The sequence below is a fragment of the Oryctolagus cuniculus genome, chromosome 12, assembly GCF_964237555.1.
Source record: "Oryctolagus cuniculus chromosome 12, mOryCun1.1, whole genome shotgun sequence".
In the NCBI taxonomy this organism is placed as follows: Eukaryota; Metazoa; Chordata; class Mammalia; order Lagomorpha; family Leporidae; genus Oryctolagus; species Oryctolagus cuniculus.
The window spans coordinates 53,595,256-53,612,281 of record NC_091443.1 but is presented as its reverse complement, the minus strand read 5'-3'; the positions used below and the strand labels follow the sequence as shown (position 1 = coordinate 53,612,281).

The 17,026-nt window shown below is 45.7% G+C and overlaps 2 protein-coding genes across 13 annotated transcripts in view; one reads left to right on the top strand and one right to left on the bottom strand.

Annotated features, from left to right (window-relative positions):
* Nucleotides 1-8,861, top strand: part of RPGRIP1 (RPGR interacting protein 1) — a 92,918-nt gene extending 84,057 nt beyond the window's left edge. For 11 of the 12 annotated variants that reach the window (XM_070053919.1, XM_070053918.1, XM_070053917.1 and 8 more), the window contains 3 exons: nucleotides 996-1,080; nucleotides 4,719-4,846; nucleotides 8,629-8,861. In XM_070053919.1, the coding sequence (XP_069910020.1) occupies nucleotides 996-1,080; nucleotides 4,719-4,846; nucleotides 8,629-8,741 (326 nt within the window). In that variant the 3' untranslated portion in view covers nucleotides 8,742-8,861. Of the gene's footprint in view, nucleotides 1-995; nucleotides 1,081-4,718; nucleotides 4,847-8,628 lie in introns of those variants that run through there. The other variant, XM_070053926.1, reaches the window with a different exon arrangement.
* A 162-nt stretch (nucleotides 8,862-9,023) lies between these two features.
* SUPT16H (SPT16 homolog, facilitates chromatin remodeling subunit) overlaps nucleotides 9,024-17,026 on the bottom strand; it is a 49,923-nt gene continuing 41,920 nt past the window's right edge. The window contains exons 23-26 of the mRNA XM_002718048.5: nucleotides 12,862-12,991; nucleotides 12,009-12,138; nucleotides 11,832-11,909; nucleotides 9,024-10,315 (exon numbers count right to left, since the gene is read on the bottom strand). Of these exons, the coding sequence (XP_002718094.1) occupies nucleotides 10,170-10,315; nucleotides 11,832-11,909; nucleotides 12,009-12,138; nucleotides 12,862-12,991 (484 nt within the window). The 3' untranslated portion in view covers nucleotides 9,024-10,169. The remainder of the gene's footprint in view (nucleotides 10,316-11,831; nucleotides 11,910-12,008; nucleotides 12,139-12,861; nucleotides 12,992-17,026) is intronic.

Genomic DNA, 17,026 nt, shown 5'->3' with positions numbered 1-17,026 from the left:
TGCTGTGGCCTGGGAAGGCAGTTGAAGATGCCCAAATGTTTGGGCCCTGCACCCACATGGGAGACCAGAAGAAGCACCTGGCTCCTGGCTTCGGATTGGCACAGTGCGGCAGCCATAGCGGCCACTGGGGGGTGAACCTACTGAAGGAAGACCTTTCTCTCTGTCTCTCTCTCTCTCTGTAACTCTGCTTGTCAAAAAAAAAAAAAAAAAAGGAAGGGAAAACCCAACATTGAGATAGGCTCCTTCAAAACCAGATCTCTGCATGGCCCTGGAGAATCAGGCTAAGGAGTGTCGTGTATTTTGACGAGTGGCAGAAGATCTCTCAACACAGATCATAATGCTTCCTTTATATCAGGGACCAATACACTTCCTCTTAAGGGGCCAGATAGCCAATAGTTCAGGCTTTGTGGGCCATACAGTCCTTGCTACAAGTATTCCGCCCTGCCATTGGCATTCAAAAGCAGCCATAGACAACATGGAATGGGATGGGCAAGCGTGTTTAATAAAAGAGGTAGCTAACCACAGGCCCTTGTTTGCCAGCCTCTGCTTTGTATTACTCTTGGACTTACAGCACTTAAGAAAGTCTTGGTTGGCCGGGGCCACGGCTCACTGGGCTAATCCTCCGCCTTGCGGCGCCGGCACACAGGGTTCTAGTCCCGGTTGGGGTGCTGGATTCTGTCCCGGTTGCCCCTCTTCCAGGCCAGCTCTCTGCTGTGGCCAGGGAGTGCAGTGGAGGATGGCCCAAGTGCTTGGGCCCTGCACTCCATGGGAGACCGGGAAAAGTACCTGGCTCCTGCCATCGGATCAGCGCGGTGCGCCGGCCGCAGTGCTCCGGGCGGCCATTGGAGGGTGAACCAACGGCAAAGGAAGACCTTTCTCTCTGTCTCTCTCACTGTCCACTCTGCCTCTCAAAAAAAAAAAAAAAAAAAAAAAAAGGAAAGAAAGTCTTGGTGCCCAATAGCAACTGTGTGGCTTTTTCTCTTCCCCTAACGCAGTGATAGACCTGGACCCCCTGGAGCAGCAGGGCCGGAGGCAGTTTCTGTTCACTATGCTGACTGGACAAGATCCTGAGGAAGGACAGTAAGCACCTGCTTCCCACGCCAGGAGGGAGGAGACATGCAGACAGGAACCTGAAAGTCTGAGTTTGCTTTTGTGCCGATGCTGAATATTTTAATGACTTCCTTGGAAATTAATTTGCTCTTACTGAATTTCTTGTCTACTTGAGTCTAATTTATGGTTGTGACTACCAGAAAGGTTAGATGATCTCATAGGTTTACTTCACTTCTCACCATGCCAGCCCCTGGCAAGCACTTTTTCTGCAGCAACTTATTTGATTGGAATTTGTATGGAATGAACAAAATTCTCTGGCATTCTTAGATAGTGTGATTCATGTCTCCTACACGCAGTGCTGTTGCTGGCTTAACACATATGATGCCTTAATGCCATTAAGTTTGTATTGAGATTTTTAAAGTTACTTATTTACAGGAGTATTTGGAATTTTGTATAACGCAGTACATCCCGGGGATGTTTTGGGCAGGGGTGTGGTGCAGCGCTAAGGATGCCCACATCCTAGGTCGGTGTGCCTGGATTTGAGTCCTGGCTCCTCTGCTTCAGATCCAGCTTCCTGCTAATGCGCACCCTGGGGGCAGTAGGTGATGGCTTATAGACTTGGGTCCCTGCCACCCAAGTAGAAGATCCAGACTGAGTTCCAGGCTCCTGGCTTGTGGCCTGGCCCAGCCCCAGCTGTTGTGGGCATTTGAGGGGGTAAACCAGCAGATGGAGGTTCTCTATCTGCCTCTCAAATTAAAAAAAAAAAAAAAAAAAATTCTAGGTCTCCCTTGGAGTTTTAGGAAAGCCAATTGTCCTTATGCCTGAAGTCTCTGAGAAGGTATACCTTTTAGAGTTTCCAGATAAAATGCATGAGACGTACTTACACTAAAGAAATTACTATTTCACTGAAATTGAAATTTATTTCTATTAGTAATTTGTTTTTTGTTTTTGAAATCTGACAGTGCTACTTCCTCTGCATGTGTATAGGCAAGAAATACATGGCTGGAGTTTTAGTCTACTGTTTTACTAAATGCCCAATGGTCTTATTTAATTTTATTTTGTCTCCAGTTATTCATGGAAAGGACTGAAAAAGGACCCAGCTGAAATGAATAGTGAATCTTCCATCAATATCACTGTGGGCTTAATCACATAGAAGCTTGCTGGTATAACTTTTGAAAATGGAAAGCAATTTGGTCATTTCCCTTCTGTGCTGATGTTAAATTTAGTTTTTATTTTCCTAAATAATGTTTATTTATTTTATTTGAAAGAGATCTTCCATCTGCTGTTTTACTTCCCACATGCCCACACAGCAAAGGTTGGGGCAGGGCAAGGCCAGGAGCCCTGCATTCAGTCTGGGTCTTCCAAATGGATGGCAGGGACACAGGCACTTGGGCCATCAGCTGCTGCCTCTCAGAGTGCACATTAGCGGGAAGCTGGAGTGGGAGCAGAGCAGACTGATCACGACATCCTAAGCCGTATACTAACTGCTGTGCCAACTGCCCACCCATTTGCCTCTGCTGCTCTTCGGCATTCCTGAATGCTCAGTTTCCATCCAGTGGTAATCCTTTTCTACTCACTTCTAGAGCTTTTTCACCTTTGACTTTCTTGTTGTCAGGATGGTACCGCAGACAGAACACTGGCTTGGTAACCAGGCAGCCCTGGTTTTGGATCCTGATTCTTCCACATGCTAGCTCTGTGATCTTTGCAATATTATTTACCTTGAAGGCTCTGGTGAGAATAAAATTGAGACACTATAGTTTACATAAATCACTTGGCATTATGGCTGGCATACAGTGATGCCGTTTACCATCCCTTTCCTGGGAAAGCTGGGGTGGGGCAGTTGGCATCATCCTTTTGCATTGTTGAAGTTCTCAGTAATGATAGAGGCACAATTACAAATAAGTGTTGTTTAATGGGCTGAGAATGTTCCATTCCAATAATTCCTTGTTGTCGGCATAACCGTGTTTGTGCCTGAAATTTTATTCCTGTTCCTTCTCTTTAGCACTCCTTTAGTCAAAAACAGTTGCTTTTTAAAAACTAATAGGGCTCTGAATGTACAGAATGGGCAAGTCCAGAGAAACAGAAAGCGAGAGAGTGGTTGCCAAGAGCTGGGAGAATGGGGTATGTGATTGCTTACCTGGCACAGGGTTTATTTTTGGGGGTGATGAAATACACTGGAAATAGGTAGTAGTGATGATTGTACGCCAATGTGATTATACTGAAAAACACTGAATTGTGCATTTAAAACAGTGAATTTTACCAAAAAATATTTTTTGAAAGATTTATTTATTTGAAAGAGTTACACAGAGAGAGGAGAGGCAGAGAGAGAGAGTCTTCCATCTGATGTTCACTCCCAATTGGCCACAATGGCTGGAGCTGCGCTGATCGGAAGCCAGGAACCAGGAACTTCCTCCAGGTCTCCCACTTGGGTGCAGGGGCCCAAGGACTTGGGCCATCTTCTACTGCTTTCCCAGGCCATAGCAGAGAGCTGGATTGGAAGTGGAGCAGCTGGGTCTCAAACTGGCACCCATATGGGATGCTGGTGTTTCAGGCCAGGGCATTAACATGCTGCGCCACAGTGCCGGCCCTGAAAAATTTAATAGAATTAGATTGTAGATGGTAGCAGTTTCTGGAATTCAGTTTCATTTGCTAAGTCAAGGTAGTGTGAAAGCCAAGTTGAGCTAATCCTCGTTGTTAGGGACTACTCGCCATGTTTGTCGCTGTGCTACATGCATTCATCTTGCAAGACTCACGACTTCAAGGAATACACTTTCTGCACTTATTTTACAATTCTGCATCCCTTGTTTCCTTGACTCTGCTCGGGCTTGGTGCTTAGTTTTTATTTAGAAATTGAAGACCTTGAGCCGGCGCCACGGCTCAATAGGCTAATCCTCCACCTAGCGGTGCCGGCACACCGGGTTCTAGTCCTGGTCGGGGCGCCAGATTCTGTCCCGGTTGCCCCTCTTCCAGGTCAGCTCCTCTGTGGCCAGGGAAGGCAGTGGAGGATGGCCCAAGTGCTTGGGCCCTGCACCCCATGGGAGACCAGGAGAAGCACCTGGCTCCTGCCTTCGGATCAGCGCGGTGCACCGGCCGCAGTGCGCCAGCCGTGGCGGCCATTGGAGGGTGAACCAACGGCAAAAGGAAGACCTTTCTCTCTGTCTCTCACTGTCCACTCTGCCTGTCAAAAAAAAAAAAAAAAAAAAAAAAAAAAAAAAAAAAAAAAAGAAATTGAAGACCTCTCCTGATTCGCATGCTCCTGTGGTTTTTATACAACACTTTCACTGCCCGTATGTCTTACTAGGAGTTACATCTTGACAGTTTTTTTTTTTTCTTTAAAGATTTTATTTATTTGAAAGACAGAGTCAGACAGAAGAAGAGGCAGAGGTCTTCCACCCACTGGCTCACTCCCCAAATGGCTGCAACGGCCGGGGCTGAGCCGATCCATCAACTACACTATCTTGAGGACCTCGTTCCTCCCTCTGAAGGCCGTTGCTCTTTAATCAAACTGTACCAGTTCTGCACTTTTTCACTGGTGCCTTATAAAATGGCAGCGAGGGAAAGGTGCTTCAGGGAAGAAGTGATGTTACGATTACTTTGATCCTTAAACTGTGGGAGGATCAGCTGTGCTAAGTTAAACAGAGGTCTTTTTTGCTTTTTTTTTTTTTTAGTCTAAAGTTTACAGTGGTGAGTGATCCTATCGATCAAGAAAGAGAATGTCAAGAAGTGGGATATGCATATCTTGAGCTATGGCAGATCCTGGAGTCGGGAAGAGACATCCTAGAGCAAGAGCTGGACAGTGAGTCATCCACTTTTTGTGCTCCTTAAAGAACTCATCTTAATAACGATTTTTCTATTTTACTTTCAGTGCTTAGTCATTGTGTGAAGTTGAAGAGGTACTAGATTGAACTGTTAGATCTATGGCTTTTTTTTTAAGATTTGTTTGAAAGAGTTACGGGGGTGGGGGGAGGGAGAGAGGGAGAGGTCTTCCATCTGTGGATTCATTCCCCAATTGCCCACAATGGCTGGAGCTGTGCCAATCTGATGCCAGGGGATTCTTCCTGGTTTCCCATGCAGGTGCAGGGGCCCATGGGCCTGGGCCATCTTCCACTGCTTGCCCAGGCCATAGCAAAGAGCTGGATCAGAAGTGGAACAGCTGGGACTCAAACTGGCATCCATATGGGATGCCAACACTGCAGGTGGCCTTACCCACTACGCCACAGTGCTGGCCCATATGGCCATGTTTATTTCTATAGTCAGTTGTACATTTTAGCCCCCATATACCTCATCAAATATTAGCTGATTCCTTAGGAGTCTTTCCAACTGTAGTCATAGCAGTAGTATCTATCTCATAGTGCTGTGAAGATTAAGGGAATGCTTAACATGAAAGATGAAGGGATTAGGACAGTGCCCAGCACATAGCAAGTTAATTACTTTCCAGTTCTCTCAATTCCTACTCCTGCCCCTTCTGTAAACATGCCACGATTTCTCATTTCCATGCCCTTTGTATATGGGGAAAATTCCAAGTTAATGAGTGTTTTTTCTTTTAAAAATATTTGAAAGGCAGAGTGACAGAGAAATCTTCCATCTGCTGGTTCACTGCTCAAATGCCTGCAGCAGTCAAGGCTGAGCCAGGCCCCAATCAGCAGCCCAGAACTCCACCCAGGTCTCCCACACGGGTGGCAGGGACCCAAGAATTTGAGCCATCATTTTCTACTTCCCAGGGTATGCCAGCAACAGGAAGCTGGATTCAAAGCAGAGTAGCTGGCACTGGAATCAGGAACTCGGACATGGAGTGCAGGCATCCCAAGGGGCAGCCTAACTTGCCAGGCCCGTTTTTCCCCAGTCATCAGGTTTTAGTAACTTCTTCATTATGTCTTCCCTTCTACTAAGAGTTTGTACATATTGGTCTCTGACTTTAAAAAAAAACTCTGCTTCCTACTGTTAGTTACCATTTTTTTCTTACTTCAAAACCCAGCTCCTTGAAATTCTTGAATGACCAGTCTATAATACTGTCTGTACTTTTGTACTTCCTATATATCTTAGCATTGAGCTCAACTTTTTAAATTAATTTATTTGAAAGGCAGAGTTACAGAGAGAGGTCTTCATCGCTGGTTCACTCCCCAGATGGCTGCAATAGCCGGAGCTGCGCCTATCCGAAGTGCGGGGTCAGGAGCTTCTTTCAGGTCTTTCATGTGTGTCCAAGAGCCCAAGCACTTGGACCATCTTGTATTGCTTTCCCAGGCCATAGCAGAGAGCTAGATCAGAAGTTAAGCGGCTGGCGCTGCGGCTCAATAGGCTAATCATCCGCCTGCGGCACCGGCACCTCTAGTCCCGGTTGCTCCTCTTCCAGTCCAGCTCTCTGCTGTGGCCTGGCAAGGCAGTAGAGGATGGCCCAATGCTTGGGCCCTGCACCCACATGGGAGACCGGGGGAAGCACCTGGCTCCTGGCTTCGGATCAGCGCAGCGCACCGATCGCCGCAGCCATTGGAGGGTGAACCAAGTAAAGAAAGACCTCTCTCTCTGTCTACTCTGCCTGTAAAAAAACAAAACAAAACAAAAAGAGGAGCAGCTGGGAGTTGAACCAATGCCCAAATGGGATGCTGGCACTGCAGGCAGCGGCTTTACCCCCTACACCACAGCGTCGGCCCTAAAACTCAAATTTTCATTCTAAGTACTTTACTGCATGTTTTTACCAGCTTTCCTTTTTTTTAATTTTTTTAATTATTTTTATTTATTTATTTTTTTGATAGAGTGGACAGTGAGAGACAGAGACAAAGGTCTTCCTTTGCCGTTGGTTCACCCTCCAATGGCCGCCGCGGCCAGCCGCGCTGATTCGATGGCAGGAGCCAGGTGCTTCTCCTGGTCTCCCATGGGGTGCAGGGCCCAAGTACTTGGGCCATCCTCCACTGCCTTCCCTGGCCACAGCAGAGAGCTGGCCTGGAAGAGGGGCAACTGGGACAGAATCCGGCGCCCCGACCGGGACTAGAACCCGGTGTGCCGGCGCCGCTAGGCGGAGGATTAGCCTAGTGAGCCGCGGTGCCGGCATTTACCAGCTTTCCTAATTGCCAAATGCAAATGGTTTTTATTACTGATCTTGATTTTTCCATAACCTCTGTATCATTGTTCCTTTCTAATGTGTGTTCTCCCTTGGGTTTTAGGCTATTGTCCCTGTCACTTCTGTTCCTTCGCAGGTTCTTCCTCCTTGGTCTTGTCCTTCAAATGTTGGATTCTTCCGGTTCAAATCTTGTTCTTTTTTCTTCCTATGCCTTCTTCCTGGGTGACTAAATCCACACTCAGGGTTTTAATTATAGCCTAGAAATCATCTCAAATCCAGGTTTCTATGCCAGACGTTTAATACAGTATACACTGGTACTTGTCATTAGGCTGTATGTCGTCTTAGTCCCTTAAAGACCCCAGACTACAATGTATATCTGTATTCCTTTACTCACTGTCCTTATTGACAAAATCAGAATGGTAATCCTTTATTGCAACCTTTTCCTAACATTATGTCACAAAAACTTTTTAAGGAAGTCTTTATTAGAAATAACCAAGTATCTGCCCAACTTAGAAGCTCTTAAGAGTGGTTTCTACACGCACTCCCAACATGCACACACTATTGCTTATTCAAATCAAACAAGAACTTACAAATTATCTGCAAGATCTGAAGTCACAAAAATTTTAAAAATCTTTACTGTCTTCTCAGCTCGTTACTTCATACCTCCTCAATCACCCACCCTTCCTCCCCCACCCTCAATCACTGCAATAGGACCCTAAATGGTCCACTTGCGCCTCCTTCAAATACTCACCAACAGATGGAAGCTGTCTTTTTAGAACACACATGGAAACTGTCACTCTAATACCTTTAGTTAAAACCAGATTGCTTGAAGGGTTGGTGTTGTGGCATAGTGGGTGAAGCCCCTGCCTGTAGTGCTGGCATCCCACACTGGAACATGAGCATTGCCTATTCCGCTTCTGATATAGCACCCTGCTAACATGCCTGGGAAAGTAGAAGATGACTCAAGCCCTTGGGTCCCTTGTCACTCATGTGGGAGACTCAGATGGAGTTCTTGGCTCCAGTCTGGTCCAGCCCTGGCTGCTGGGGTAATCTGGGAAGCAAACCAGTAGATGCCAAGATCTCTGTTTCTCCCTATCACTTCGCCTTCCAAGTAATGTAACTGCTTGAAGAAAAACAATGCCGTTTATGACCGGGGTCCTGTGTATCTATGTAGCCTCATTTCTGCTGCTCTTTGCAGTTTTACAGACTTGTCTGTTTCTCCTGTCTTGGCACATGCTTAGAATGTAATTTCCCTTTGGAAGACTCAGCTCATCAACTGTGTCCAGGAACCCTTTTCCAATTTCTCCCTTCTGGCTCAGGTGCCCCTTCTGTGTCCCCTGAGCTCTATTACATCTGCATCTTCTACATGCTGTCTTGTAATCACTCTTCTCCCTTCTCCAGTCATCTTATGAAAGATGGCAGTCACTTCATTTACTTAGCATCCCCAGAAACATGACAACAGACAGCGAAGTGTTTAACAGAACGGTATTGCTGCCTGACAGTATTTTTTTCTTTCCCAACAGTTGTTAGTCCTCAAGACAAGGCCACTCCAATAGGAAGGCTGAAGGTTTCCCTTCAAGCAGCTGCTGCCCTCCATGCTATTTACAAGGAGATGACTGAAGATTTGTATTCATGAAGGAACAAAAGCTATTCCAATCTAAAATCTGAGGGAAACATAGTAAAACAAAACAAAACAAAACAAAAAAAACCAAAAAAACAAAAACAACTCTTATAAAGTAACTTGCTATACCATAAATCTGGTTTACTGTGATATCTACTCTCTTTCAACGTGATCGTGAAGTATTTCTGTGACACTAGCTGGATTAGGGAAATCTCTCTGGCACCAAGAAGCAGGCTTGCTTTAAGGAACTGCAAAAGAATGGTCACAAAGGGTGAATTGACAAAAACGACACAACAATAAAAAAACCCCACAGTTTATTTATCTTTTAGTTCTTCCAAAATTGAAAGTATCAAGTCCTACTGCTAAGGAGAAAAAAACAAAACAAACATAAAATCCAAGACCCCTCCCCCGCTCTTGTCTTAAAAGTCACAGAACACGGAAGGAACTGCAGTGGGACAGGTGGATGCAGAGAACCAGGAGGGGAGGGTGGCAGGATAAACTCCCCTGACATGAAAAAGCCGTTCAACAGAAACTGATAAATACAGGACAGGGCAGGACAAGGAGCAGCAGTGACGAGAGGCTGCAGATGTGGCCTTCCTTCCTCTTCTCTTGACAGGGTATTCTAGGCCCAAAGCATGTCTTGCCCCTTCCAGGTCTAAGGGGCTGACTCCTTTGGGCCTCCCTCTAGATTTTGCTGGAAGCAGTGTAGGAGGCATGGCCATTCTTCTTTAGATACATCAGAAAATAAAGGAGACAGTGGCAGTTCTGGCTTCTATCATGGTACCAAGTAGGAATTTGTAATGAGAAAGAACCGAGCCAGGGAGTGTCACTGCTTTGTTTGTCTTCCAAGGCGGCAGAAACGCCTCAGAATCTGCATGAGGCAAGCAGGAAAACTCAAAGGCACCAGCCCAATCTGCCTTACCCTAGCTCAAGTTGCATGGTGTATCCCACTGTTAGCAAATTCCAAGAACCTTTTCTTGAGTATTGCAAAGATGGAACTTAAAGAGACATGAGGAAGATCTTGGCAATAGGGTAGGATGGAGGCTCGAATCTGCTGGTCAAGAACCATGGTACAGGTAAAGGGTCACCTTGTACCATGTTCTTGCAAATACAGCTTTGAGACACCAAAGAGTAAGATGTCAAAAGCCATCGACGTCCCGGCAGAAGGTGACAGAAGAGAGGAATGGAACGCTATTTATTAATCGCAGGAGCCTCTGCCCTTCTTCACCTCCTCCCTTGCCATCTGAATGGGGCCATTGGTACATGTCCTGGTGGGCCTGGAATTCCCCAAGTAGATTGGTCCACACAAATGGCCCCCTAAACCCATAAACACAAATGGCAAAACTTCAAAGAAAACAAGAGGAAAAATACAGTTTCTACGTCATGTAAAATTTTCAGGGGTTGGCTGAAGGAAAAATGGAGGTGAGGGCCAAAGTTCAGAAGTTACTTCCTCTTTTTCTTGGGGGGCGCAGAGCTGTGTCTGGAACCACGGTTGGAGCCACGGCCTGAACTGTGTACAGATGCCTTCCTCTTCCGGCTCATACTTCGACTCTGCTCTTCTTCTTCCTCATAACGACTCTCACGATCCGCTGAACAGAAGAAAGCAGCATTATTAATTAGCAGAATGTAGGCACAGTAGATAATATCACTGGGCAGCATGAAATAGAATGTACTCTGGAGTCCTACCTGAGTTTTAATTTTTTTTTTTTTTGACAGGCAGAGTGGACAGTGAGAGAGAGAGACAGACAAAGGTCTTCCTTTGCCGTTGGTTCACCCTCCAATGGCCTCCGTGGCCGGCGTGCTGAGGCCGGCGCACCGCGCTGATCCGATGGCAGGAGCCAGGAGCCAGGTGCTTTTCCTGGTCTCCCATGGGGTGCAGGGCCCAAGCACCTGGGCCATCCTCCACTGCCTTCCCAGGCCACAGCAGAGAGCTGGCCTGGAAGAGGGGCAACCGGGAGAGAATCCGGCGCCCCGACCGGGACTAGAACCCAGTGTGCCGGTGCCGCTAGGCGGAGGATTAGCCTAGTGAGCCGCGGCGCCGGCCGAGTTTTAATCTTTATTCAGGCACTTACTAGCTGTGTGACTGTGGGTGAGTACTTAACCTTTCTGAGCCATGGTTGGTTTGTTTATAAAATGGAGAATTACTTAAGGGTTAAAAATGGTAACCTACACAAAGCAGATATGAAAATGCTTAGTACAGAGTAGATAATTCTTTAAAATTTATTTTATTTGAAAGGCAGAGGGAGAGCGAGAGAGAGATCTTGTCTGGTTCACTCCCCAAATGGCTACAATAGTTGGGGCTGGGCCAGGTCAAAGCCAGGAGCCTGCAATTCCATCTTAGTACTTGGGCCCCTGTGACCCATGTTGCAGACCAAGGACATCTTTTTTTCCACTGCTTTCCCAGGCATATCTGCAGGAGCCGGATCAGAAGTGGAGCAGCGGGCACATAAAATGACACTCATATGCGTTGCTGGCGTTGCAGGTGGTGGCTTAATGTGCTGTGCCACAAAGGTGGGCCCTTTTTTTTTTTTCTTTTTAAATTTTATTTATTTGAGGCAGGGTTACAGACAGTGAGAGGGAGAAACAGAGAGAGAGAAAGGTCTTCCGTCTGTTGGTTCACTCCCCAATGGCTGCAATGTTTCGAGCTGTGCCGATCTGAAGCCAGGAGCCAGGTGCCCCTTCCCTGTCTCCCATGTGGGTGCAGGGCCCAAGGACCTGGGCCATCTTCCACTGCTCTTCCAGGCCATAGCAGAGAGCTGGATTGGAAGAGGAGCATCTGGGACTAGAACCGGCCCCCATATGGGATGCCGGCACTGTGGCGCAGTAGGTTAATTCTCCACCTGCGGTGCCGGCCCCCTTCCTTTTCATTCTTTAACTTGTATTTGGGTTTTGGTTTCAGAGTACCTGGGTTAACACTATTAAGATACTCCTGAAAGTTAATTATAGGACTTTCTTCTCCTTTGGTCAATGAAGTTACAGCTACGGCAACAGCATTCTTTTGCTAGTCTCATTAGGTTACTTAAAGTACTAAAAGGTATCAGGAATTTGTACATAAACATATAAGTAAAATGAACCAGATAGCGGGAAAAAAACCCAAACACAAACCTTTCCGAGCTTCTTCCTCCAGTTCATCCCAATCTTTTCCACTCTCTTCTTCACTGCCCAATGATTCCTTGGAATAGTCTGGAATAAATTTAGACATTCATCACTATACATTAAAAGTAGCTTCTAGAAGTAACAGTAGATGAGAAAGCAAGGACAAATTTTCCCTATATGACAAACCTGATTCTTCTGCTTCTGATGAGTAATCTTCGTCACTGTCCTCCTCCTCCTCCTCATAGTCATCCTCTGATGGATTAAAAGTCTCGTCTTCAATTTCAGACTCTGAATCCCCTTCCTCAGCATCGCTCCCCTGGGGAGTTAAAAAGAGCACAGTATTATTTACTGACTTTTTCCCTACCTTATTAGTTTAGTAAGTTAATTCACCCACATGGAAGACACAAAAACAGAAAACCTGGGTGATCAAACAATAAAATGATTCATTTAAAATTACTGATAAGGGCTGGTGTTATGGTACAGTGGGCTAAGCTACTGCTTGCAATGTTGGCAGCCCATATCTGAGTGCCTGGCTTCTCCTCTTCCTGCTAATGCGCCCGGGAAAGCAGTGGAAGATAGCCAGAGTCCTTGGGTCCCTGCCACCCATGTGGGAGACCAGGATGGGTTTCTTGCTCTGTCACTCCGTTTTCAATAAATCTGAAATAAAATTACTGATCAGGTGCAGTTATTTGAAACTTGAAACATTTCTGAGATTCATCAAGGACTGTTTGTAACAATGCATTATCCAAAGGTGAGGGGATTATTTTTTAGAAAAAAATTTTTATAAAATGCCTTGAAGAATTTTCTAGTAATAAGGAACTCATCAATGAGCAATTTTTGTGATCTCAGATCTTATCAGTGGTTACTAATGGTCAATTTATCATTACCTGTAAAAGTAACTTAGAGAAATACTAGGTTTGTTCAGAGCCTCTCCCAACTGGTCTGATACTTTATGTATCATTTAAATGCCCTTTTCCTAACTGTCTGAAGAACAGCAGGCAACACTGTATACCAGAAAAGAAACCCCACACTCACGCACCTCACCCTCTGGCTCCAGGAAAGACCAGCCGCCTTGTTCAAAGAAGCCCTCGGGGTCATCAACAATGGTCTTCATGATTTTAGTCCAGTTCAGGGACTGTACTCCTTCTGTGTACTTTAGGTCACAGGAACTGAGAGAAACAACATTACAAAGTCAAAATCTTCTACATTTTCTGAGATGGTCCAGTGTCAATTTTGTCATTATTGTCCCTCAAAAGCAGATAACCCTTTCCTAAACCTGAGTATCTGGAAGAAGATTTTTTTTTTTTTTTTTTTGACAGGCAGAGTGGACAGTGAGAGAGAGAGAGAGACAGAGAGAAAGGTCTTCCTTTGCCGTTGGTTCACCCTCCAATGGCTGCCGCGGCCGGCGCACTGCGGCCGGCGCACTGCGGCCGGCGCACCGCGCTGATCCGATGGCAGGAGCCAGGTGCTTCTCCTGGTCTCCCATGGGGTGCAGGGCCCAAGCACTTGGGCCATCCTCCACTGCACTCCCTGGCCACAGCAGAGAGCTGGCCTGGAAGAGGGGCAACCGGGACAGAATCCGGCACCCCGACTGGGACTAGAACCCGGTGTGCCGGCGCCGCCGGTGGAGGATTAGCCTATTGAGCCGTGGCGCTGGCCACGGCGGCCATTGGAGGGTGAACCAACGGCAAAGGAAGACCTTTCTCTCTCTCTCTCACTGTCCACTCTGCCTGTCAAAAAAAAAAAAAAAAGATATTCTTTACATTGTGCCCAAGTGGGGCGACACTTGATTTCCCAGGGCACTAACCCTCACAAGAGAACAGCATCCAACTGAGCCAACTTTGTCCCTACCAAGTTGGAGGTCATTCTTGCTCCCTCTTTTGATTTTTCCCTTATGCACCAGTTTCCCTGCTCTTCACTTAGCCTTCCCTCCTACTTACTACCCATGCTTTTCCTGTTGCCTCACTAATTCTACCCTTACCTGCCAAGTAGTCCTCATCATGTGTGCCTCTTGATCACTCATACTACTACAGTGAAGAAACAGGGACTATCTTTACTGGTCCCAGCTTTACTGCCTCAACTTTCCATTATTTTCCTACGTCTTGTTTATTCCTATATTTAGTAGGTGCTCAAATGAGTTTCTCTCATTCACTTCTGATAACTCAATTAATTAAAAGACAACCAAAGAAATGACAATAGTAAGGGTAACAATAGAACTTCAACATAAAATGTGCCTGTGAGTCACCGGCAAAAGCCCACTTTAGGGAATGTTTGCTTCCAGTCATAACAACAACAATCAGATGAACTTTTATGTCTTAAACAACTAGAAAAGCAAGCAAAATATGAACCAACAGTTTCAAGACATTTGATAAAAAGCAGCACAAGACTGTAATACCTCAAAGATGGAAACAAGTAAGGTTTAGTACATAGTTGCCCCAGACTAAACAAGAACCTGGTGCTCTCAGAGGGTAGGTAGAGAAAGCAACAGTCTGGACCTCCCATCTCTCAGAAAGTACTAGAAATAATTCTTGTTTGAGCAGCTCAGTGGAAAGCCTTTACAACACATAAGGCTTCAGAGTGAAGCCCATCAGCCCTAAAGGCTATTCTAAATTGCCATTAATGACATTTCAGAACAACTCTAGAAAAATCAAAGAGGATCCAAGTAACCTGAGTGTATCCTAAAACAAAAGCCAAAACATTTACGAGACTGTAACAATAGAACAGAGCACTCAATAATGTGGTGGGGGTGGCGTCACAGTATAGCAGATTAAGCCTCTGCCTATGATGCCGACATCATGTATGGGTGCTGGTTTGAGTCCTGTCCACTTCGCTTCCAATCCACCCCTGTAATGCGCCTGAGAAAGCAGTGGAAGATGGTCCAACAGCACTGTGGCATAGCAGGTAAAGCCGCAGCCTGCAGCACCGGCATCCCATATGGGCACTGGTTCAAGTCCTGCCTGCTCCACTTCTAATCCCACTCCCTGCTAATGCGTCTGGGGAAGGCAGGGGAAAATGGCCCAAGTCCTTGTGTCCCTACACCCTCGAGGGAGGCCCAAATTAAGCTCCTGGCTTTGGCCTGGCCCAGCTGTGCCACTGCAGCTATTTGGGGGATGAACCAGCGGATGGAAGATCTCTGACTCTCACTTTCAAATGAAATAAACTTTAAAAAAAAAAAAAAAAAAAAAAAAGGCTCAAGTGCTTAGTCCCTGTACCCATGTGGGAGACCTGGGTAAAGCTCTTGGACCAGCCCTGGCTGTTGTGGCCACTTGGGGTATGAACCACAGGATAGAAGATCTGTCTCTCTTTGTAATGCTTTCAAATAAATAATTTTTTTTTTTTTTTAAACACAAGGGGCCGGCGCTGTGGCTTAGTGGACAAAGCCTCTGCCTACAGTGCTGGCATCCCATATGGGCGCCAGGGTTTGAGCCTCAGCTGCTGCACTTCCAATCCAGCTGTCTGCTGTGGCCTGGGAAAGCAGTAAAAGATGGCCCAAGTCCTTGGGCTCCTACACCCACATGAGAGACTGGAAAAAGGTTCCTGGCTTAGGACTGGCCCAGCTGCGGCCATCGTGGCCATTTGGGGAGTGAACCATTGGATGGAAGATTTCCCTCCCTCTCTCTGCCTTGCAAACAAATCTTAGAAGGACAAAACACACACACACAAAACCCCAAACAATGTGGTATCACACATTATATTTGGCAATTGATCACAAATTGCCAGAATGAAGCAGGAGAAAAATGAACTATTAGATCCAAAAAATACAAAGATGATGAAAGTAGCACACAATAATGCTGAAAAAAGCTATTATAGCGGTGGCTTTTTGTCTGGGGTCAAAATGCCCGTGTTCTATATTGGAGAGCAATGGGTTTGATTCCTGCCTCTGGCTCCTGGCTTTGTGTGGACATCTGGGAAGTGAGGCAGCAGATGGAAGCATTCTCTTAAAAGGCTCTAAGTACGCTCTGTATTTTCAAGAGGGAAGAAGAAACTCAAGAAAAATTAAAAAATATTGCATAATTAGCCTCTGAAATAAAAGGATGGGGAGACAGAGGAAACATCAAAAACACTGAAAGTATATTCACATTTCTAAATGTGATGAAAACTAGAAAATCAAGGTTATTTCAAAAAGCCTGGAAACTGGAATTAGAAGTTTTCTCTGAGGGCTGGCATTGCCAGGCATTCCATATTGGGGGTCTGAGTCTCAGCCTTTCTGCTTCAGATTCAGCTCCTTGCTAATGTGACAGGGAAGGCAAGGGAAAAAGGCCCAAGTGCTTGGTTCCTGCACCCATGTGGGAGACCTGGATTAATCTCCAAGCTCCTGGCTTTGGCCTGCAGGTCAGCAGCCAGGACATGAACTGTTTCGAATATGGGATGCTGGCATCACAGGTGGAGGACAAACTGCCTATGCCAGACGTCTGCCCCATTCCAAGATTTTTCAAAAGATCTCTTGCAGATAAGATGCTTACTGAGTATCAAACAGAATAAACATAAAACTGCACCATGGGATGCCAACACCTCATTTCAGAGCATGTAGGCCCAAGTCCTACCTCCTCTCTCAATTCAAGCATCCTGCTAATGCACACCCTGGGAAGCAAGGGGTGATGGCTAAAGGACTTGCGTCCCTGACACATGGTTCCTGATTTCAGCCTGGCCCACACTTTGCTGCTGTGAACATTTAGGAAGTGAACCAGCAGATAATCTTTCAAATAAAGTAAAAAGAACAAACATTAAAGAAATAACTACCAAAGCAATTAATCATGTAACTGCTAAAAAAACCAACGATGAATACAAAATTTTAAATTAGCCTGGGGAAAAAGGACAGCGAATGTCTTATCAGAAACTCTACAAGCAGCAGGACAACAGTGAAGCATTTCTTAATTCCTCAAACTTTGATTTCAGAAAGATGTTTTCTCTGATAAAGAATTCTAAGTAAAATAAAGACTTAACAATAAGCCGAGGGAATTTGTCACCAGAAAATGTACATCTCAAATGCTAATGTAGGTTCATCAGGCAGAAAGAAAATACAAGCAGACAGGAGCTTGGAAGTACAGGATGGAGTGAAAAGCACTGGAAATGGTAAACATGTGACTAAATACAAAAGACCCCACCCTGTCATTTTGTAAATTAAAAGTTAACACTGTTGAAGCTAAATTAATAACAATGAATTACTGAATGTATAAACCATGGAAATATGTGACAATAACACA